Raw genomic sequence first — 24,309 nt, forward strand, 5'->3', positions numbered from 1 at the left:
TGGGAACAACTGCCCAGTTTGAGGGAAGATTTAAAAGCCCACAGCACAGCATGTTCTTTTCCACCATCCTTGATTGACAACCTGTGGCTTGCCGATAATGAGGTGTAGGAATAAATGTCACCACCAGAGGGCGCAGTTGGCCAACCTTGAGTTCCAGTACATTCCAGGACCTTGAGCCTGGTCCTCAAAGCCCACCTGATTTCTCCTATTGCCTCAGGCTCCAGGATGATTCAATGTGGCGCTGTTTTTGACCCTATTTTTGTTTTAAAGGCTTGTATTTTTGTTCATCTTGGGTTGGGGAGCACTAATTTTGATTTGTTAAAATATTGCCATTAAAATAGTGTTTATCTGGATGGATGGTTGAGTTTGGTGGTGTCACCTTAAATTTGGCAGCTATGGTGATTGGGGCACCCACCCCTAGTCCTGACCTTGCCTCACATCATCCACCAGCAAACTAGGGCACAGGGCATCGTCACCATAGCCCCAAATCCCACAGTTAGAACAAGGGCAAATGAACTGCCTGCCTTCCGCGTGCCTGGTCCATTTGAGGTTGGAATAAAACTTTATTGATTAGGTTCCTGCCTCTTACTGGCTGTGTGACCTTGTACAAGTTGCTTAACCCCTCTGAGCCTCAATTTCCCCCTTTACGAACTTGGCATAATAATGATGATACCCCTGTTGTGGGAGGCAGAAAACACTGCCTCGATCCGAAGATATATTCACTTCCTAATCCCTGGAACCTGTGACTCTCCTCTTCTACGGCAAATGATGGGATTAAGTAAAGAAACTTGAGATGGAGAGTGGGGCGATGATGATCCCATGGACGCTGGCAGCTCAGGGTCCAGCAGTGAAATAATTCAGTAAAGGCAGGACAAAGGAGGTAGAAGTTTCCAGAACAAAGGAGATGGATGCTTATTGAATACACCCCAAGGGAGCTGTGGGCAGCACCCCACAGGGGAGGCTGTCTGCCCCAAGGCAGTGGGAGGGGCTGATTTACAGGGGGAAGGTCAGGAGGTATGGGGAACGAATGGAGATTTTCTTTTTTTTGTATCTCTGCCTCCTTGTCAGTAGCCGGCCCCGTCAGCTAGGGCTTCTGGATATTTTGAGGGCCTGTCTTCAGCTCCATGGTCGCTGTGGGCCCTTTTGCCTTGCTCTGCATTCCATTGTTTATGCCCATTGCTGAAAAGTGGCCTCTGCAATTTACTGGGTGTCTGTGATGTTCTAGGCACTAAGAACACAACGAACAAGACAGATATCATCCCTGTTCTCAGGGGAAACTCAAGATCTAGGATAGGGAGGGAATAAACAAAGAAATGTCAGTTGCAGCTCTGATGAGCTCGCAGGCGCGCGGCCAGTGGATTAGAGCGCTGGGATGAAGAATGCTCTTTAAAGAAGTAAGCCTTGAGCTAAAAAATGAGATATTTAGCCTGAGAAAGGGGAAGGGGAGGAGGAGGAAGTTTCCCAGGCAGAGAGAACTGCCTGGCCCAAGGCCCAGAGGCTAGGAACCACTTGGTGCTTTTGAAGTAGGGATGAGAGTCCTTGGAAAGGAGAGAAGGAGGCAGGAGAAGATGGCGGGGGACTTGACCTTGACTGGTCGGCAGCGCCCTTCCCCTTAACCTGAGTTCCCTTTGTTGCAGAGAGGAGCATCCTGTATACAGAACTCCTGGCCAGACTCCATTTCTTCGCCGCCTCACATCCAGCCCTGGTGGGACAGCTGTGCCAACAGGCCCAGAGCTGGTTCCGGGCGTGCCCCCACCCTGTGCTCATACCCCTGGGGGGATTCTTCCAGCCCCCAGGAGGACCCCTCCGGGCAACCCTCACAGGCTGCCACAAGGGTGAGTCTCCCCAGCACAGCAAAAATCCTTCCTGGCCCGTCGTGCCTGAGGGCGGCAGAGGGCAGGTGTTTCTGGCTGCTCCCTGGGGCTCCCCTCTGTCAGTAGGGAGGCCCCCAGGGTCCCATCAGGGCGTGCCCTTGCTGTCTCATGCTGACTCGACTGTCTCTGCCCCCTAGGGACTGTAGATTAGTATTGTAAATACTGCAAATGAGCCCAGAGCCAGGAGGGTGCTGACTGCCTCTAAGAATAGAGTGTCCATCTTACGGTTTCTGTGGTTTACTGGCTCAGGCTAGTAAGTCCAAAAGGTAGGGACAGATGCCTGACTGGCCCCTGAGAGGCTGGTGGAACTCGTAGATCCCGCCCCCGGGACACCAGAACGTCAGAGACAAGAGGACTTGTCTCTCCATTTGTTGGTTTTGCTTCCTTCCCTCCTTCCTTCACCCTCTTTCCTTCCCTCTTTCCTGCCTTCTTCTGTCTGTCCTTCTATCCATCCATCATCCATCCATCCATCCATCCATCCATCATCCCTCCTTCTTTCCTTCCCTCCTGCCTTCCTTCTTCTGTCTGTCCATCTATCCATCCATCATCCATCCATCCATCCATCATCCTTCCTTCTTTCCTTCCCTCTTTCCTTCTTCTGTCTGTCCTTCTATCCATCTATCCATCCATCCATCCATCCACCCATCATCCTTCCTTCTTTCCTTCCCTCTTTCCTTCTTCTGTCTGTCCTTCTATCCATCCATCATCCATCCATCCATCCATCCATCATCCTTCCTTCTTTCCTTCCCTCCTGCCTGCCTTCTTCTGTCTGTCCTTCTATCCATCTATCCATCCATCCATCCATCCATCCATCATCCTTCCTTCCTTCTTTCCTTCCCTCCTGCCTTCCTTCTTCTGTCTGTCCATCTATCCATCCATCCATCCATCATCCTTCCTTCTTTCCTTCCCTCTTTCCTTCTCCTGTCTGTCCTTCTGTCCATCCATCATCCATCCATCCATCCACCCATCATCCTTCCTTCTTTCCTTCCTTCCTGCCTTCCTTCTCCTGTCTGTCCTTCTATCCATCATCCATCCATCCATCCGTCACCCATTCACTCATCCTCCCTTCCTCCCTTCCCTCCTTCCCTCCTTCTCCTGTCTGTCCTTCTGTGCTTCCATCATCCATCCACCCTTCCTTCCTTCCATCCACCCATCAGTCATCCATATTTTCATTAGTCATCTTCTTCCCACCCCTCTCGCCACACCCCGTATCTTTCCCTTTCCCTCTTCTGGACATCTTCCAAGCACTCACCCCTCCACCCATCTACCCACCCAGCCATTCATCAACTCGCCCCCGCCCCCATCTCTCAGTTGATTCATTGATTCATCCATCTTACTCATCGCGCACCTATCCGTCCACTCCCCCAACCATCCAGCCAGCCATCTAGCTATCCGTTCATGTCCAGTCCACTGCCTCTCGTCTGTCCCTTCCTCTGCCCACCCATAATCTCTTGCATCAATTATAAGGCCACCAAATACACAATTAACGTCTGGTTCAAATGTCATTCATTGCAACTCAGACTGTTTCTGTGCCACACATAGCCTTGTAGGGAAAGCTACATTCCCAAGGCATAGTGCTTCCAAAATAGAAGCTCTAAGAGACTAAGTATGATGCGTGGAGGAATTGATTTAGGGACAGCTGCTTGAGTGCTGTGTTCGGAAGGGTTCTGGGACCGAATCTAGTTTAATGGGTAAGACTGTATATTTATTGGGTTACAGGTTCAAATGCTTTAACAAAGGACAGGGTAACAGTGACGTAAATAAAACGGCAGTTCATTTCCCCCTCATCTAACAGTCCAGGCATAAGCAGAGGTAAAGCTCCTAGTCCCCCATGTGTCAGGGACCCAGACTCTTTCAATCTTGTTTGCTGCCATGTTCAATGTGAAACTTCCATTTGTTGGTTCAGAATGGCTGTTCCCTCTCTGACCCACACCATGGCGTTCCAGCCAGTGGGCAGTGGGAAGGGGGGGTGGATGGCAGATCCCTTCCCTTTGAGGGCACGGTCTAGAAGCAGAATTTATCACCTCTGGAGTGAGTGTCTCATTGGCAAGACCTTGGCCTTCTCTGGCTGCAAGGGAGTCTGGGAATTACAGGGTCCCAGGGAGTGTGGATTCTGCTAATGCCGGTGGGCTGGGGGCTTGATTTCAAAAGGAAACATGACAGAATGTCTCCAGGGGACAAATCTGAGAGGGTGCAGTGACATTCGTGGTCTCTACCACGGCACAGGCATAGGAAGTCACAGTCAGGTCAAGTTTTGTTTTTACCATCCCTTGGTGGGGAGATGTTCTGGGTTTCAGACCCACCATGACTCTCATCCCAGCCCCAGTCGTGGTGAAGCTGAGGAAGTTTCTACCCACTCTGGGCTTCAGTTTGGCCCTTTTGTAAATGAGAAGTTTGAGTTCATGTTTCCAAGGTCACACTGTAAGTGACCAGGAAAAAAAAGGAAGGAAGGAAAGAGGGAATGGAGGGAGGGAAGGAGGAGAGAGGGAGAGAGAGAAAAAGAAAGAAAGATCCATCCCATGTCCTCACTCCCTGCCCCAATAAGGCAGGAACAAAATCTGGGCTTCTCAAACTTGGACGGCTCTGATTTCCACACTTCCCCCTCGCTATTGTACATCCGGGGAAACTGAGGCACAGAGCAGAGGAAGGAATTACCCGAGGGCATTCAGCAAATCTGGTCTCCAACGGTCCGGGCCAGTGTTTCCTCCCGTGTAAATCAGCGCCTCTCTCTCCTCAGCGATGTTTCGGTCAGAACCCAGCAGAGCGCCCCAGGCTGTTGTTTGCCCAAATTATTGGCAAAGATTTTTTTTCCCTTTGGAGCCTTTATTTTTCCATACACGTGGATCTCAAAGAGAAGTCAGAAGCAGGAGTCCGCGTTCTCGGCCAATATAATTCCATTTCTGAGTCTTGTCCAACTAGGGCAGCGTTTCTCAACCAGGCACTACTGATATTTGGGACTGGGTCATCCTCTGCGGGGGGCGGGGGGCATCCTATACACTGCAGAGGTGGTCGGCAGCACCCCTGGCCTCCACACATAGGATGGCAGTAGCACCTGGTTCCTGGTTGTGACAACCAAGAACGTCTCCAGACATTGCCCAGTGACCCCAGGCTCCAGACATTTCCCAGGAGCAGAATCGCCCCTACGGGAGAACCACCGAACTTGCGAGGCACTTCTGACCTCAGTGTGGTTTGGTCCCTAAGAACAACATAAATTTTACAGCTGAGCCCTGAATCTGGCCCCCGACAGTGCTGACTTCAAAATCCTGGCTCTGCCACTTTCTAGGTGTGTGGCTCTGGACAAGGGACTGAACCTGTGCCTCAGTTTCCCCATCTGTGCAGCAGAGGCAACATTAGAGGACCCCGTGTCCGAACCTGGGAGCTGATGTGGTCACTGTTGTCTCTGTGTGGCTGCAGGCATCACGGCCATGGCGTGGAGCCTGGAGGAGAGGCTGCTGGTCGTTGGCACCCAGGAAGGCATCATCGCCGTGTGGGACATGGAGGAACAGCAGGTCATCCACATTCTAACTGGACACACAGGTAAGGCTTGGGAAGTGGGTTTTGTCAACTTGGTCATTGAAATAAATAAGATTTCAGGGCACCTGGGTGGCTCAGTCAGTTGAGCATCTCACTTCTGCTCCGGTGGTGATCTTGGGGTGCTGGGATCGAGCCCCGCCTCTAGCTCCGTGCTCAGCGGGGAGTCTGCCTCTCACTCTCCCTCTGAACTTCTCCACCCACTCCTACTCTTTCCCTCTCAGATAAATAAATAAAATAGTCTTTCAAAAAATAATATTTCAAGGCAATGTTTTAAAAAATCAAAATTAATGCAAAAACTCCACCACAATTAAATAGCAAGCTGTCTTAAAGACAAGATCAGTAATGGTGCTGTGCCAAACCATATGGGAGCCAGAGGCTAAAGAGAAACTCGGGAATTTGGCACCTCCTTAAGTTTGGCACCTGAGATGAGTGCCTCCCTCGCCTTACCTTAATTCTGGCCCAGGTCAGACTCAAGTATTTGGGAAGGCAGATTGTAGTGAGGACGACAAGGTGTCATCAGTAACAGTAACCAAAGTGACCCACTTAGGACAGTTAGGTGTAAGGCATTTCTTCAGTGGGAACATTTCAGCCAAGATTCCAAGGGTGCGAAGAAAGAGGTAGGCAGAGGGCAGAGGGGTAGAAAAAGGAAGAGCATCCCAGGAATGGGAAACAACCCATGCAAAGGCCCTGACAGGGGAGAGGAAGTTGGCATGTTTCCAGAACAACAAGGAAGCCATGAGGCCAGAGCTTGAGACATTGTATCAAATGAGAGAAGCCAGTCACAAAAGCCCACATCATGTATATGATTCATTTATACAAAATGTCCAGAACAGGCAGATCTAGAGAGACGCAAAACAGATTAGCAGTTGCTATTTGGGGAGGGAGGAATGGGAAGTGATTGCTCATGGGGACAGCGTTTCCTTTTGGGGTGATGGAAATGTTCTAGCATCAGATAGAAGTGATGGTTGCACGCCATTGTGAATTATTATGTTATTGAGTTACACACCTTCAAATGGTTTACATGATAAGGAGAGAAAGGGGAGGGAAATCCAGGTTTTGAAAATATTCTAAATTTATACTGGCGTGATGGTTGCCCAGCTGTGACCATTCAAAGACCAATGAATTGTACCATGGTCCATGGAATGGGTGAATTTTATATTTGTGCATTATATCTCAATAAAGTATTTTTTAAAGATTTTATTTATTTATTTGAGAAAGAGAGCACAACATAGGGGAGGCAGAGTCCCCACTGAGCAGGGAGCCTGATCTGGGGCTCCATCCCAGGACCCTGGGATCATGAGGTGAGCCAAAGGCAGACGCTTAACTTACTGAGCCACACGACACCCCTCAGTAAAGGTGTTAAAAAACATTACATCATTGTGAACCAAAAATGTATGCTCTTTCATAATTTTTTCCCAACATTTTGCCATAGACATTCTTTTCTTTCCATTGAATCTTTTTTAAACAACTTTATTGAGTTGTAATTGACATACCATTCCTCCCATTTTAAGCGGAGGATGCAACCTTTTTTGGTAGATTTACCGAGTTGTACAACCATCACCATAATTGTAGAACTTTCCACTACCCCAAGGAGTTCTCTTTGCACCGCCTGCCCACTCTGGAATACATCCACACTACCCCCAGCCCCGTGGCAACTGCTGATGTGCACCCTGGGTCTATGAATTCATCTTTTCTGGACTGTTTGTGCAAATGGAATTGTGCACTCTGTGACCTTTGGTCCACCGCCTGATGTGTGGAAGGCTTGGCTCTCACTGTTGCATGTGGCACTAGTCTGTCCTCTGCATTGCTGAGTCTGTCCGTTGTATGGAAGGGACAGCAATGTGTTTATCAGGTGATTGCATCAGTTGAAGGACTTTTACATGGTTTCCAATTTGAGGCTGGGGTGAGTCACACTGCTATGATCCATCAAATGGTATATTTATCGTGTCAAAATGCAGCAAAAATAGTTCATGCTCAACAGATCATGTTCCAGAATGTATTACATGATTTTTTGGTAATTTATTTTATGCCATTTATTTATTTTTTAATTTTTGCTATTTTAGGCTATTTCTAGTTATCTGCTGTTGGGGATAACACCGCGACGCATCTCTTTTTACTCTCATCAACTCTTTTTTCCTTCTTTCCAGCGAGTAGGAGTCTTGAATTGGAGGATGTGAGCTTTTCTAGGGGTTTTGAGAACTGGCATCTTACTGCTTTCCAAACAGGCTGTATGTGTGTAATAGACTATCCCCCCCTCCCCAACCCCAAAGCTGCCAGCATCAGATGTTCTCAATTTACTCTTTTCTTTTTTTTTCTTATTTCTTTCAAGGGCTGGGAGTGAGGTGGGTCCTGACAGAGTATCCAATAAGATTCCATTCATTTTATTATCATTGGGATGGCTATTTTCATCTAGGTCTATTCAATATTTGTATCTGTGTGTGCGTGAACCGTCTGTTCAAGACAAGGATCCGTTTATGTACCCATGAACCTTGATTCATTTTTGAAAAAGTCATCAAGCTTTGTAATTAGGAAAACTCAGTCATCAGTTTATTGGCAAAACAGAGAGCATTAAAGGCATATGTACTAAGGAAAGTGAAAATTTCCCATCACGTACTAGTGACCTGGAGGTCTTTCGTCCTGGCTTGCAAGAGTTGGTGGGGAAATTTTCAGGAACGCGGTGAGACAGTTGTCAAACACAACCATTATTTTGTAAGTGTTTTTAAAAGATTAAATTTTCTGGAGGAAAGAGAAAGGATAGGGGCAAGCTGAGAGCAGAGCCCAACATGGGGCTCGATCCCACGACCCTGAGATCATGACCTGAGCCAAAATCAAGAGCTGGCTTGAACAAGTAACTGAGCCACCCCTGAGCCCCAAACACAGCCATTATAAAATAGTCAATTATAGAAGCTTGCCACTGAATCAATTCTATTTAAACAAGGTAATAAATCCTCAAAACTCAGCACTTCATTTTCTTTTTTAAAGCATTAATATTCTACCACCAGGTCCTTACGTTCTTCCCCTCTGTGATAACTTTGAGACAAATCCTCTGGTTCTCGTCCTCCATGAACTTGCTCTCTCCTGGATATTTCTCTTTTACAGCCTACCCATTTTATTTTTTTAAGATTTTATATATTTATTTGGTAGAGAATGACAGTGAGAGAGAGCATGAGAGGGGGGAGCGGCAGAGGGAGAAGCAGACTCCCCGTCAGGCACGGAGCCTGTTGAGAGACTAGATTCTGGGACTCCAGGATCATGACCTGAGCCGAAGTTGCTTCACCAACTGAGCCACCCAGGCACCCAAAACTCAGCACTTTCTAAGTATTGTACCACACATTCTTACATACGTTCTTGGCTACTGTACCCTTGCAGTGGAAATGGGGTGCTTGCTACTGGTTTCTCTTTATAACCCTACATTCAATGACGTCATGTTAGTGTCTTGAAATCAATCGAGGATGGGAATATTTACACCAAGGAAATTGGCATGTGTCGCAAATCAGGGCTTTCCCCAACCTCCTTGGAGAGCCTGTTGTGAGGCATTTACCAGCATATTGTTGTTCTAGTCGCTTCCCCCGGGGGTGTTTGGATATATATAAATATACGTGGTTTTCTATAAAGTCATGTAAGCTTTTGCTAGTATCACCTTTTTTTGTTTTAGTTAACATTACATATTTTCCTCTTTCCACATTATGTATATATCTCTAATTCATTTTAACTGTGGCATCATGTTCCATGTATGGGAATTTTTAAAAAGATTTTATTTATTTATTTGAAAGAGGGAGAGCACAAGCAGAGGGAAGAGCTGGCAGAGGGAGAAGCAGGCTCCCTGCTGAGCAGGGAGCCAGAAGTGGGACTCAATCCCAGGACCCTGGGATCATGACCTGAGCCAAAGGCAGGCGCTTAACCAATGGAGCCACCCAGGCATCCCTGTATGGGGATATTTTGTAATGTATTACTATTTATACACATTTTGGATTGAAAAATATCCAAATCACAACAAATAAAAATTACCCGCTCTCCTGTCATTTGAATCATAAAGAAATAAAACTCCCTTTGACCTCTCCCATCCATCAGACTCCATGGAAGTGATCAGTCCTCACAGTTTGTGATAGGCCATAAGCAATTTTTTTTTCTAGGCTTATGCAGACATAGCTCTGGATAAGCTCATGTTTTTGTCAAAAGCAGATGGTGCTATTTTATACACTGGGCTGTAACTCGCTTTTGTCACGATATATTGTAATGTTACCTTGTAGCGGCTGAGAGCTTGGTTCTGGGCTGGGATCCTGGCTTCACTACTTATTAATCATGTAGTTCTGGGTAAGTTGCTTACTCAGCTGCTGTGCCTCTGTTTCCATATCTATACAACGGGATAATAATAGTACCTCATTACATCTTTATGATATTAAAGGAGTTTAACGCATGTAAAGTACTAACAGCTACACTTGGCACATAGAAAGCCCCCCAGTAAGTATTGGCTGTTGTAATAATTTATTACGGTTAGGTATATATATATATATATATATATATATATATATATATATATATATATATCTTATTATTTTTAATGGCTACATAACATTCTTTATAATGATACACCATATTATTTAAGCTTTTATTTATTTATTTGACAGGCTGAGATCACAAGTAGGCAGAGAGGCAGGCAGAGAAAGAGAGAGGTGGAAGCAGGCTTCCTGCTGAGCAGAGAGCAAGACTCGGGGCTTGATCCCAGGACCCTGGGATCATGACCTGAGCCGAAGGCAGAGGCTTTAACCACTGAGCCACCCAGGCACCCCTACACCATATTATTTAACAACTCCCTTTTCATAAATAGGTTGTTTGCAATTTAATTTTTATAAGACAACCCTGCAACCAATATCCTGTATCTTTACACACCTGTGCCATTATTTCAGCAAGACGCATGTCTAGAAGTGGAATTTCTAAGTCAAATTGTATGCACATTTTTCCTTGTCCCCTCTTTTTCTGAGCATTTTATTTTGAAATAATTCTAGACTCACAAGAAGTTGCTAACGTAGTGCAGAGAAGTCCTTCTTCTCTATACTATACTTCTCTACAGGTAGAAGTCCCTACCATGTATCCACTTTCCCAGAATGGCAACATCTTACATAACTATAGTGTATTAACAAAACCAAGGGACTACACATTTTAACTTTCAGTGTTACCAAATTACCCTTTACAAATTTACATCAATTTATACATCCATCAGGACGGTATGAATATCTTTGTCAGTAGTCTAGTAATCAATCTGTAAAAATTTTTGCCAGGAGCGCCTGGGTGGCTCAGTACATTAAATGTCTGACTCCTGACTTCACCTCAGGTACCATGATCTCAGGGTCATGGGATTGAGATCTGCATAGGGCTCCACGCTGAGTGTGGAGCCTGCCTGAGACTCTCTCCCTCTCTCTCTGCCCCTACCCCAGCTCATGCACGTGCACAGCATTATACTCTTTGTCCAATTTCTGAGTGGGTTGTTTGTATTTTCCCTGCTTATCTGTAAGAACTTTTTGCTTATTAAGGAGAGTCTCCATCATCTGTTATACATTATAAATATTTTCTCTTGATCTGTCATATGACTTTCAACTATATTTTGTCCTCCTAAAATTTTGCATTTTTATGTAATGCAATTGATCAATCTTTCCTCTTTATGTCTTCCAAATTTCGTGTTTTGCTTGGAAAATATCTCTCCATGATTGTAAAATCTTCTCCATAACCTTACCTTGTTTTTACATGTTTGTTGATTTTAAACACTCCCAGGACGACGCTGAGCTTTTTAAAATTGCCACGATCTCTGTTTATTACATAGTCACATCAGGGCAATTGATTTAATCTCAACCACTTGCACTCTTCATTGAGTTTTGCCGCATTCCCTTATTTGTAATTTGGTTATGTTCGAATCCATCATCTTTTCCAAACCAACAGGCATTTGGGGAGTTGGAAAGTCAAAATGTTTTCAACTAACATATTCTCCCGACCCCCCGGTCTACTGCAGGAGAGGTGAGGTATGTGAAAGTGTTTGCCAAGGGGACGCTTGCCCTCTCTGCCTCAAAGGACCACACGCTGCGTCTGTGGGACTTACTCTCTGGGCAGGAGAAATTCACCATTTGGGACAGAGGCTCAAGAGATCCCACTGAACCTGAGATCTGGAGTCTTCACGTGGAGGAAGCAAAGAAGGTTGTATATTTGGCATCTGGCTCAAAGGTAACAAACACCTGTCCTGTTTGCAAAGAAAAGCTGTTACTAGAGCATTTCAAGACAGCATATGCTGTTTCTAGGAGGTGGGGTCCCTGAGAGGGGGGTGGGCATAAACAGGGGTGCACAACCACTGGATGGGATGCTATAAGGGGTTTCAAACTACACAGTTGGATTAGATGATTCTGATAGTTCTTTCTGACCCTAAGAGTTGAGACCTTTCATCTTTTTTTTTTTAAAGATGTATTTATTGGGGCACCTGAGTAGCTCAGTTGGTTAAGCCTCTGCCTCTTGATTTCTGCTCAGGTCATGATGTCCGAGTCATGAGATCAAGCCCCACATTGGGTTCCAGACTTAGCAGAGCCTCTGTTCCCTCTCCCCATGCTCTTTCATTCTTTCTCCATAAAATAATAAATAAATAAAAACTTATTTATTTATTGGTGGGGAGGGCAGAGGAGAGAATCTTCAACCAGACTCCCCCACTCACCAGGGAGCCTGATGCAGGGCTCACTCTCTTGACCCATGAGATTGTGACCTGAGAAGAAACCAAGAGTAGAAGGCTTAACTGACTGAGCCACCCAGGCACCCCTAATCTTTTTTAATTTGGTCATTTTAGTGCTATAAATTGTCCTCTGAGTACAGCCTTACTTGCATCCCACAAAACTTGCTATGTCATATTATCATTTACCGTCAGTAAATGATACCATCAGGGGGCATCTGGGTGGCTCAGTGGGTTAAGCCTCTGCTTTCAGCTCAGGTCATGATCTCATGTCCAGGTCATGTCCTAAGATCGGGCCCCCGCATCAGGCTCTCTGCTCAGCAGGGAGCCTGCTTCTCCCTCCCCCTCTGCCTGCCTCTCTGCCTACTTGTGATCTCTCCCTCTCTCTCTGTAAAATACATAAATAAAAAATCTTTTTAAAAAATACTTTCAGATTTCCCTTTTGATTTGCTCTTTGGTCGACAGGCTATTTAGAAGTGTGCTGTTCATTCCCAGATATTTGAAAGGTTCCCAGGTAGCTTACCTTTTTCTTTCCTAATTACTTTCATTTGTATGATGAATCTTTTCAGATGTATCGAAACTCATTTTAGGGTCTCTCTTGGTAAATATTCCACATACACCTGAAAACAATCTGTATTCTGCTGTGTTATTCCCTTATGTCAATTATAAACCTACGATCTGATTGTATGATGAATAGAGACACAGTAGAACAGTGGGTGAAAGCTTAGGAACTAAAGGCATGGGAAAAAAAATCTGTACCTAACTCCCAGATGACTTGTTTGCAAGCTGAGTGATCTTGATCATATCACCGTACCTCTCTGCCTCCATTCTTCCTCTACCTGATGAGATAATGACTAAAACACCTGGCAGAGTGCTTGGTGCATAGAAAGCACCAAATACTTACTAGCTATTAATTATTATATTTTATTAGTAACTGGCAGTTGTTAACACAAGTAATATTGGTAGCTTATAAACTGTGCTGTCCAATATGGGGGGTCACCACCAAACTTCAATTATGAAGTTTGAAACTGAGCACTTGAAATGTGCCTATTCTGCACTGAAATGTGCCATAAGTAGGAAACACACACTGGCTTTCAAAGCCTTAGTACTGTGGAAATAAGGTAAAAGATTTCAATAGTAATTTGATATTAATTACACGTTGCAGTAGTAACATTTGGACATAGGGTTAAACCGAACACATTATTTAAATCGATTTCACTTGTTTCCTCTTACTTTTTTTTTTAAGGGACGAATACAAAATTTGAAGACACACAGCATGCATTCATTATACTATTATTGACAGGGCAGGCTTAAATATTAGGGAAGTGTTGACTGATTTCCAAACTGCATACATTTGGAAAACACAGTAAAAAAAAAAAAAAAAAAAAAGGAAATAATAGGGGGGCCTGTGTGGCTCAGTTGGTTAAGTGTCTGACTCTTGGTTTCGGCTCAAGTCATGATCACAGGGTCGCGAGATGGAGGCCGGCAGTGTTGGGCTCCACATTCAGCGAAGAGTCTGCTTGGATTGTCTTCCTCTGCCTTTCCCTGCACTCAGACATTCTCTCTTGCTCTCCCTCTCTCAAAAATAAATCTTAAAAAAAGAAAGAAAGGAAGGAAGGAAGAAAGAAGGAAAAGAAGACAGGAAGGAAGGAAGAGAGGAAGAAAGAAATAAATAGGAGCGCCTTGGTGGCTCAGTCAGTTAAGCTTCTGCCTTCAGCTCAGGTCATGATCCCAGGGTCCTGGGATCGAGCCCCACATGGGGCTCCTTGCTCAGCGGGGAGCCCCCTTCTCCCTCTGCCTGCCACTCCCCCTGCTTGTGCTTGTTCTTTCTGTCAAATAAATAAATGAAATCTTTTTTTAGAAAAAACTTTAAAAAAAGAAATAAGAAATAATAATAATTAATCCCAAAGACAACCACTGTTGTGACATTTACATGAGTTTGTGTTCTGCGGTGTGTGGATGTGTATGTACAAATACTCGTGTGTGTAAGTATAACACAAAATGGGGATCAAACCATATAGAGAGCTAGCGATGCTGCTTCATAAATCGATTTTTCTTTGCCCATAACCTCAAACATTCTTCAGAAACCACAGGCTTAGTGATTTTGTGGGATGTCCTTGCCTTGACTCCTCTACAGTTTATTAAATTGATCCCTTCCTGCTGGACATATAGGTTATTTCTAGTTCTTTGTACTTTCAAATAACTGAGACAACTTTCCTTATAAATAGATCTTTGAATCTCCCCTTCTTTCTTTCTTTTTAAGATTTTATTTATTATTTGAGAAAGAGCAAGAGAGAGCGAGTGCTCGCACTCGCACTTGTGTTGGGTGAAGGGGCAGAGGGAGAAGCAGGCTCCCTGCTGAGCCGGGAGCCCAATGCGGGGCTCAATCCCAGGACCCTGAGATCATGACCTGAGCTGAAGGCACCCAGGCATCCTGGTTACTATTGATTTGAAAAGGTACTTTTTTTGGGTGAGGTTAAATATGAAACCTGCCATCATCAAGAATTACTTGTAGTGGGACACCTGGGTGGCTCAGTGGTTGGGCCTCTGCCTTCGGCTCGGGTCATGATCTCAGGGTCCTGGGATCGAGCCCCACATCGGGCTCTCCGCTCAGCAGGGAGCCTGCTTCCCCCCCTCTTTCTCTGCCTGCATCTCTGACTACTTGTGATCTCTGTAAATTAAATAAATAAAATCTTTTTTAAAAATTTACTTATAGCGAACAGATATGAGAATGCATATGGTATGGTTGACATTTTCCGCCCCTTTTTTAAAGATTTTGTTTATTTATTTGACAGTGAGAGAGAGACAACGAGAGAGGGAACACAGGCAGGGGGATTGGGAGAGGGAGAAGCAGTTTTCCCGCTGAGAAGGGAGCCTGATGTGGAGCTTGATCCCAGGACCCTGGGATCATGACCTGAGCTGAAGGCAGACGCTTAATGATTGAACCACCCAGGGGCCCCTTTTTTCCCATTTTTAAGACTGTTATTTTGGAGAAATTTTAGGTTCACAAAAATGTAATAAAGCTATTATGGAGAGTTCCCATATACCATTCTATCCAGTCTTCTGTGATGTCAACGTCTTACATAACCAGGGAACATCCGTCACAGCTAAGACATTAATATTGCTAAAGTTCTCTCAACCTCACTCAGACTTTACTCAGATTTCCTCAGTTTTTCTGCAAATGACCTTTTGCTACTCAAGGATCTAATTCAGGACACCTCCTCTCCCCCTCGGCCTTTTTTTTTTTTTTTTTTTGTAACTAAGAGTGTTGAAAATAAATGCATGTACTATGAAAAAGCACACGTGTTGCATCTGACTCCGGAAAACTTGCAACCCAGGTCTCATGCTGAGATTTCTATTCCTTCCCACGATTCCTTCAGATCAGTGCTTGGAATCTAGAAACGGCAGAGCTGGTTTTCCGTATCCTGGGACACGTCTCTGACCGCTGGATGTGCACCAGGGCACTTGCTTCCCGGGCCATGCTGCTGACTGTGTCTGAGGCTGGTGTGGTCAGTCTGTGGAGCTCAGCCACAGGAACCCTTCAGGGGAGGCAACATTTATCCAGCGTCAAAGAAGAAACACCAACCTGTGGGGTCTCGGTCCAGAAGCAAGGCAAGATGGTGACCGGGTTTAGCAAGGGCTCCATCTCTTTGGTAAGTCCCTCTCCTGAACGTGATGCCCGCATGGCTCAGCTCCAAAGTGCTCAGATGTCCTAGAAATTGGGAGAAGCCACTTCACCTTTGATCTTTCCCTAAATGACATTTGGTTTCCTAATTGAGGGATTTGCAACTCAGCGCGGTTCAGGAAACATGCCTTGGTGTTTCCTGGGGACAGGCCACTGTGGGTCGTTGCTGGTACTCGGTCCTGCCAAAAATGTCTCTAGACATTGCCAGCTGTCCTTAGCTGGCGGGGATGGCACAAAATGGCCCTCCCCACCCCTTGAGAACTACTGCCCCAGACACATAAAGTAGAAAAAAAGCAAACTTGCAGAACAGTGTCTCTGCTGGATGGTGCAAAAAAAAGATGGTGGGGAGAGAGAGCACACAAGCAGGGGGAGTGGGAGAGGGAGAAGCAGACTCCCCACTGAGCAGAGAACTCGATGAGAGGCTCGATCCTAGAACCCTGAGATCACGACCTGAGCCGAAGGCAAACGCTTAGCCACCCAGGTGCCTCAAAACACATGTTTTTGTTTTTTAAAAAGTCAGCAGTAACATCCATGAGGAAATTCACTTTCTCCTACCCCTGCTAAATAAAGGTGAACAAATATATATATATATATATATATATAAAATATGTATTTTATATGTATTTAAAATATATATATATTTTTAAATATTGGCTTGGATTGGTGCAAACAGCTCACTTTTCTTGCCCCTCCCCCACCATGTGTCCCATCTGTGCCCTTCACCGAGATAATGAGCATAAAGTTTTTGGCTCACAGGCTGGTAGCTGTCTGATGCTCAGAAATCAGTAGCAACCTGGGGCTGCAAGACTGAGGAATGACCCATCCTCTTAGGTCCAAACTAAATGAGTTCCGCCACTCGGGAATGGGGAGAAACTGGTGTTTCGATCTTACCTGAGATCTCCAGAGCAGAAAACAGGTGTTGGGATGTTCTCCAGGTCCCTGATTTGATTAGCAGCACCAACAAAAACACTACTAGCTGCCACGGTGTGAGGGCTGACTGTGTGCAGGGTAAGGGGGAGCCCCCCCCCCATGATGGCCCCATACTGTAGTCCTGCATCATGGCCCATTTAACAGATAAGGAAACTAAGGCACCCAAGGGCTGAGACATTTGCTTCGAAGCTGGTGAGTGGCAGAGCCTTGCATCCAAGTCCCTGACCCTGGACCCTTCACTCTGTGGAAATGCTTGATACACATCCTTGACTCTGCGCAGGTTTCCCCTGAAGGAGACAGCCTGCTGGAGAAGCTTCCGGAAGCTGTGAGGTTCCTGGTACTCTCTGAAGATGAGTCCCTTCTGGCAGCAGGTAGCGTCTAGCTCTTATTTGGAGCCATGAGGAGGCAGCTTCAGATTTTGTTGGAGGAGCAGAGGGAACACGGGGGCTGGGGGCCGTCCTAGACCTTTTCTGCAGAGGGCCATACAGTGCACACCTTGGCTTTGCAACCCGGTGGTCTCTTTCGCCACAAATCAAGCCTATATGAAAGCTGCCACAGATTCTATCTTATGCGGGCGAGGCTGTGTGCCCCTCAGACACCGTTTACAGAGGCTGAAATGTGGATTTCATATCATGTTCACCTGCCACAAAACAGGAATATTTTTATTTTTGTGAAACTAAGTCTTCTGAGCTTCTGGGTCATACAAAAAGAGATGGCAGGCCAGTTGTGGCCCACGGGCTATAGCTTGCCAACCCCTGTTCGTTATCTTTGAGATGACGGTGGTTATCCCTGCCAGATAGGGATGGGGATGGAGGGGTGCCGCGTGAGCCGATGGGGTGTGCTCAAGGATGAGCCAGCCCACGGGACCCCTGCTTGTAGGGGCTCCCAGGCTCGCAGACGGTAAGGCAGCCACAGGGCAGAGTGGTTGGTGTGATGGCCAGCCAAGAATGAGGGGTTAGGGGAGGGTGTGACAGGGTTCCCTTCTTGAGTCTAAGGCAGTCGGGGAAGGCTTCATAGGAGGTGACCCACAGATGACCAACTCCTCAGCCTGATTATTTTTTTAAGACTATTTTTTAAAAGATCAGCTTGGGGAGGGGGGCTCCTGGCTGGTTCCTTTAGAGGAGTGTGTGACTCTTGATCTCAGGGTTATAAGTTTGAGCCCCATCTTAGGTGTAGAGATTACTTAAATAAATAAATATATATTTTTAAAAAAGATCAGATTGGAGTTCGCAGCCAAATTGAGCAGAAAGTACAGAGATCCCCCGTATGCCCCCTACCCCACCCTGCTCAGCCTCCTCTGATATCAACATCCCCCATCACGGTGGTGCATTTGCTATAAATGATGAACTCCCTCGACAGACCGTCATCACCCAGAGTCCATGGCTTACCTTACCATTCACTCTGGGTGTTGGACCTTCTGTGGGTTTGGACAGATGTGTGACGACATATACCCACCATCATAATCTCAGGGCATTTGCATTGCCCTAAAATCAGCCTGATTTTTTAAAAAGATTTTATTTATTTGTTTGAGAGAGAGACAGAGATAACAACAGAGACAGCGAGAGAGAGCACAAGCAGGGAGCAGAGGGAGAAGCAGGCTCCCCACGGAGCAGGGATCCCGACACAGGGCTCCATCCCAGGACCCTGGGATCATGACCTGAGCCAAAGGCAGACGTTTAACTGACTGAGCCCCCCAGATGCCCCAGCCTGACTTCTATAACGACTTTGCCAAGGGTCAAAGACAGTGGGAGACCAGTGCTGTCCAGCAAAGCAAACCACAAACATGAGCCACATTTATAACCGAATGTTCTCATACCCCTATTTAAAAAGGCAAAAAGACATAGAAGTCATTCATGTTAATAACAGATCTTGTTTAATCCAACACACCCAAAAATTCAACATGAAATCGATATAAAAATCATTTTTTAAAAAATATTTTATTTATTTATTTGACACACAGAGAGAGAAATCATAAGTAGTCAGAGAGGCAGAGAGAGGGGGGAAGCAGGCTCTCCGATGAGCAGAGCCCGATGCGGGACTCGATCCCAGGACCCTGAGATCATGACCCGAGCCGAAGGCAGAGGCCCAACCCACTGAACCACCCAGGTGCCCTAAAAATCATTTTTTTTAAGATTTTATTTATTTATTTGACAAAGAGAGAGAGAGAGAACACAAGCAGCAGGAGAGGAAGGGTGAGGGAGAAGCAGGCTCCCCACAAAGCATGGGAAGCCAGATATGGGACTCAATCCCAGGACCCCAGGATCATGACCTGAGCTGAAAGCAGTGGCTTAACCCACTGAGCCACCCAGGCACCCCATTGATATAAAAATGATTAATGGTCTATTTCACGTTTAAAAAATTCTTGTGCCAGGGATATGAAACCTGGCCTGTGTTGTTCACTGACAGCTCATCTCGACTCGGATTGACCACAGTAAGAGCCACACGTGGCTCGTGGTGACCACACCTGCATGGAGAGCACAGGTCGAATGGATAGACACTTAGACTCCAAGGCTGACTGATGGGTGACTGACCGGTAATGCATCTTCCGTCCTGTTTCCAAAAGAATTTTAGGTGGGTGGGGGGGAGCACCTGAGTGGCTCCGTCATTGGGCATCTGCCTTCAGCTCAGGTCATGACCGAGCCCTGCATCGGGCTCCCTGCTCAGCAGGAAGCCTGCTTCTCCTTCTCACACTCCCCCTGCTTGTGTTCCCGCTTTCCCTGTCTCTCTCTCTGTGTCAAATAAATAAATAAAATCTAAAAAAAAAAAAAAAGAATTTTAGGTGGCATAAGTATGTGTGAAATGCAGCATGGGGAATAGGAATGACAGAAGAAAGAAAAACGCGGGGTAGAAGCCCAAGATGGCATCAGGACCAAGACCAAAGCCACTGAGGACCTCAGTGACCGAGAACCTTGTCACAGTGGGTCTCAAGGGTGGCTCTATCCAACAGCCAACGAGGGGGAGCCCGAGCAGGTTCCCCCATCCACAGTGTCAGGAACCCACCTGTTGCTCAGGAGAGGTACCCCAATCCCAGCCCAGCTAAGATCAGGCAGGGATTTCTTAGTGTCATAAATGGAATTGCAGCTCAGGGGTCCCCAAGCTCGCTGTCAGGTTTGGTGACTTGCCAAGGCTCAAAGAATTCAGAAAGTCTCGTGCTCACAATTTACTGGAGGCAAAGGACACAGATGAAGATCAACAAAGGGTGGAGGCGCGTGGAGCCCAGAGAAGGCACCAGACACGAGCTTCCTGGTGTCCCCTCCCCGTGGAGGCACATGGACGGTGCCTGCTTCTCTCAGCAACAGGGTGTGACGACAGGGTCCTGCCAACCAGGGAAGCCCCACCCTGCCTTGGTGTCCCAGGATTCTTCCTGGGGGCGGGTTATGTAGACAGGCTGACCACCTGCACAGCCGACCAAAATCTCTGACACCCCGCACAAGAATGGAACACAGATGCCCTTGGATAGCAGCGATCCGGATGCCCCTGATCCGTTTCCCGTAACACCCTTCTGTGTGAGCCTCAGGTTCAAGTGGACTTCAGTGAAACAATTCCACGGAGGGCCTGGAGAGGCAGGAGAACGGACGCTCGGCCCCCAGCTTCTCCTGCGCTGACCTGATTCCAGGGTTTCCAGGAAACAGAACCGATTGGCGCGGGCCAGGTGCCTAGCTCGGTGTCCCACACCATCACCCCCCAGGGCTGCGGGCCCTGGAAGAGCTGCATAACCAGGCCTTTGCCCACTTCCCGCACTACCAGGGGTCCTCTTAACAAAGCATTCATCCAGCCAGTGTCTGGAGCACACTGGAGCCAGTCTCCTTGGCTGGGGCGCCCGAGAAAATGCAGAACGCCCATTCTGAATACAGAATACAGTTAAATTTCAGATACACGACAAATCAAGTTTTCAGCATAAAAATATGCCATGTAATATTTGAGATACACTTATACGAACCAGAATTTTACTGTTTATCTGAATTTCAAATTTAATTGAACTGTCCTGTTGGGTCTTTTGTTTTGTGTTATTTTGTGTTAAATCTAGCAACCCCCGCCCCCCCGCCATCTCCTGCTCCTTCGTACCACTCCTGCCACAGGAGTCTCTGTGCTGCTCCTGAGACACCCCCAGGCCTTTCCTACCTCCCAGGCATCTCCCGCCGTTCCCACTCTTCCGGTGCTAGCCCCGCCCTCAAATGTCCGCTCCAATGTCCTGGGGCTGCTGCAACCAATGACCACGCAAACGTGGTGTCTTTGACAACAACAGAAATCTCTTTCCTCACAGTTCTAGAGGCCAGAAATCCCAAATCAAGATGTGGACGGGGTCATGCTCCCTCCAAAGGTTCCAGAGAAGAATTTCTGTTTTGCGCCTTCTCGCTTCTGCCCTGTGATTCTTTGACTTGTGGCCACATCTCTCCAGTCCCTGTCGCCATCTCCACATTGCCTCCTCCTCCACGTGTGTCTCTGTGTCATTGTTCCGCACGGCACCCAGCCCCCTGACTGCATTGTCCTCATCGTACATTGTAACTGCTCTCTTTCTCTTCCTGTCTCCCCCCCTCCTTCCTTTCCATCTGCAAAACATTTTCTACCTTATGTCCAGCTTTGTGCTGGGTCCTGGGACGCCTTGAGCGGCCCAGACAGGCAGTCCCAGCCCTCTGGGAACGAGCAGTTTTGTGATGACAAATAACGTGGCTGTTTTCTGTGAACGTATGGATCGCTGTGGTCAGCTGCCCCCCTCCCCGCGACCACAGGCTGGGTGATGATGTCTCTCTTGTTCTGCGCCGTATTCCTTCCGCCTCCTCATGGCAGGTGCTCAGAAGAATCTTTGTTGGCTGAACAGAATGACTGTCGAGCTCCTCCAGGCATGAAAGGGACAATCCCATGCCTTCCGTTTCAGGGTTTGGAAGATCTGTGCGGATATTCTTGGCCGACTCACAGGGGTTTCATCGATTCATGGCCACTGACCTTGAACACGAGGACACGGTGGAGACAGCTGGTTTTGGTCCCAAGAACAACCTGATTATTACTGGGTCCCGGGATGCGCTCATTCAGGTGAGGGGTCGTTCTCACTCTGCCTCTGGAACAGAAAGTACGATTCCTTAGGCGCCTCTTGGCTTCGAAATAGAGAGACAAAAACTCATGCAGGCAGAATGGGGCAGGTCATTGGGAGGATATGGGGGAGGAATCCCACCGAAATGTTCGCAAAGGATATAGCCTTCCCACCGGACTTGGAAGAAAATTCCCATTGAGCTCAAAGTTCTCAGGCTGTTGAGAGAGGCACGTAATAAAATGGCAGTTCTCAGAGCGCCTGGGTGGCTCTGTTGGTTAAGCCTTTGACTCTTGATTTCGGCTCAGGTCATGGTCTTAGGGTCTTGAGATCGAGCCCCATGTGGGGCCTTATACTCAACAGAGTGTCTCTCCGAGGCTTCTCTCTCTCTTCCTCTGCCCCTCCCCACCACCTCGTGCTCCCATGTGCACACACTTGCTCTCTCTCTCTAAAAAAAAAAAAAAAATGAAAGTAGCAGTTCTCCAACATTCTGGCCCTAGAACGTCTTTACGTTCTTTTTTTTTTTTTTTTTTAAGATTTTATTTATTTATTTGACAGATAGAGATCACAAGTAGGCAGAGAGACAGGCAGAGAGAGGGGGGCAGGAAGCAGGCTCCCTGCTGAGCAGAGAGCCCGATGCGGGACTCGTTCCCACAACCCTGGGACGGTGACCTGAGCCGAAGGCAGAGGCTTTAACCCACTGAGCCACCCAGGCGCCCCACCTCTTCACATTCTTAAAGATTATTGAGGACCCCGAAGGGCTTTCGTTCATGTGGGTTATAGCATTTTGATTGATATTTTTTTTTAATATTTTATTTATTTATTTGAGAGAGAGACGGTGAGAGAGAGCATGAGAGGCGAGAAGGTCAGAGGGAGAAGCAGACTCCCCATGGAGCTGGGAGCCCGATGCGGGACTCGATCCCGGGACTCCGAGACCATGACCTGAGCCGAAGGCAGTCGTCCAACCAACTGAGCCACCCGATATATTTTTAACACATGATTTATTTTGGAATAGTTTTAGGATTTACAGAAGCGTTGCCAAAAAAGCAAAGAGAGGCCCCATATATGTGTACCTACTCTTTACCCAGCTTGCTTAATATTAGTACCTCATGCCACTCGAGCCCTATCCAAACTGAAAGATTTACCTTAAGACAATGCTATTAACTGACCTGCAGATTCTGTTCTGATTTCACCAGCTTTCCCACCAATGTCCTTTTTTTCTTTATTCCAGGATCCGATCTAGGATCCCCCATTGCATTTAATATTTATGGATAATTAACTATGTTAAAAATTAGAAATGGGTTGGGAGGGAGACAAACCATAAGTGACTCTTAATCTCACAAAATAAACTGCTGGGGGGAGAGGGGTGAGGAGAGGGGGGTGGGGTTATGGACATTGGGGAGGGTGTGTGCTGTGGTGAGTGCTGTGAAGTGTATAAACCTGGCGATTCACAGACCTGTACCCCTGGGGATAAAAATATATTATATATATTTGTTATATTTAATATATATATTAAATATATTATATATAATAATATATTATATGTTTATTAAAAATTAAAAATTAAAAAAAATTAGAAATGGGGAAATCCAAAAACACTATCGACTCATGAATATTACATGTCAGTGTTAATGACAGACTTCCATGAATATAACTATAGTTTCTGAAACAAACAAAACAGCTCATGGCAAGAGTGTCATTGTTGCACATTTGGACAAATCTCTTTCATTTGGGACAAATTTCTTTCATTTAGTGGATGATGAATTGGCTTCTCATATTTGATTCTGCGTTCTCCTATCTGTTGTGATATCACATGTCCTGTAACTTCTAGAAAACTCTAGGACTCACTCATGAGGGGAAGAGAGTAGAAGTGGCAAATAACATCTTAAATTTGCATGACAACAGTTTTGCCTTTGCACTGTTTCCTGAAGATGCCTGGAGGTAACTTCCAGGGGTTCCCTGGATCCTACTTTGAGAATTGCTGTGGTAGCAGATTGGTGAGGTGTGGGGAAGTTTGAGGGGCTGGTGAAGGCCCTCGGACTACAGCCTGAGACTCCACCTTAGGTGCACAGATAGGCTTATGCCTGTTTCTGAGCTGTTCTGACAAGCAGAAGGAAGAAGTCAGCTCTGGCCATCTGCTGTTCATCCACAGGTGTGGAGTCTGTCGGAACAGGGAACCCTGCTGGACATTCTGGAAGGTGTCGGAGCCCCTGTGAGCCTGCTGGCCTGGGGTGGGGCCTTGGTGGCATCTGCTTCCCAGCAGTCCTCGTCTTTTAAAGTCTGGGATCTCACCTACCTTCAGAAACCGAGGGCCTGCACCCCATTCCTGGATCGCACTGGCCTCACAGCAGTGTCACACAATGGGGGCTATATTTACTTCCCCAAGATTGGGAACAAGAACAAAGTCACCATTTGGGACTCAGCGGAAGGTGGGTAAGATATAAGCCTGGTCGTTCGTGCAGGGAAGAGGTAGAGCCCCTGCCTTGGTCTGCTTGGGCTACCAGAACCGAACACCATAGCTGGGGTGGTTTAAAAAACTGACATTTATTTCTTACAG

The 24,309-nt window shown here is 46.6% G+C and overlaps 1 protein-coding gene across 1 annotated transcript in view; it reads left to right on the top strand.

Annotated features, from left to right (window-relative positions):
• Positions 1-24,309, top strand: part of NWD1 (NACHT and WD repeat domain containing 1) — a 62,735-nt gene that overhangs the window by 30,440 nt on the left and 7,986 nt on the right. Inside the window, exons 12-18 of the mRNA XM_032314794.1 lie at positions 1,638-1,835; positions 5,289-5,411; positions 11,413-11,621; positions 15,492-15,764; positions 17,007-17,097; positions 21,603-21,757; positions 23,905-24,181. Coding sequence (XP_032170685.1) covers positions 1,638-1,835; positions 5,289-5,411; positions 11,413-11,621; positions 15,492-15,764; positions 17,007-17,097; positions 21,603-21,757; positions 23,905-24,181 — 1,326 coding nt within the window. The remainder of the gene's footprint in view (positions 1-1,637; positions 1,836-5,288; positions 5,412-11,412; positions 11,622-15,491; positions 15,765-17,006; positions 17,098-21,602; positions 21,758-23,904; positions 24,182-24,309) is intronic.

This window comes from Mustela erminea, chromosome 1, assembly GCF_009829155.1.
Source record: "Mustela erminea isolate mMusErm1 chromosome 1, mMusErm1.Pri, whole genome shotgun sequence".
Lineage (NCBI taxonomy): Eukaryota > Metazoa > Chordata > Mammalia > Carnivora > Mustelidae > Mustela > Mustela erminea.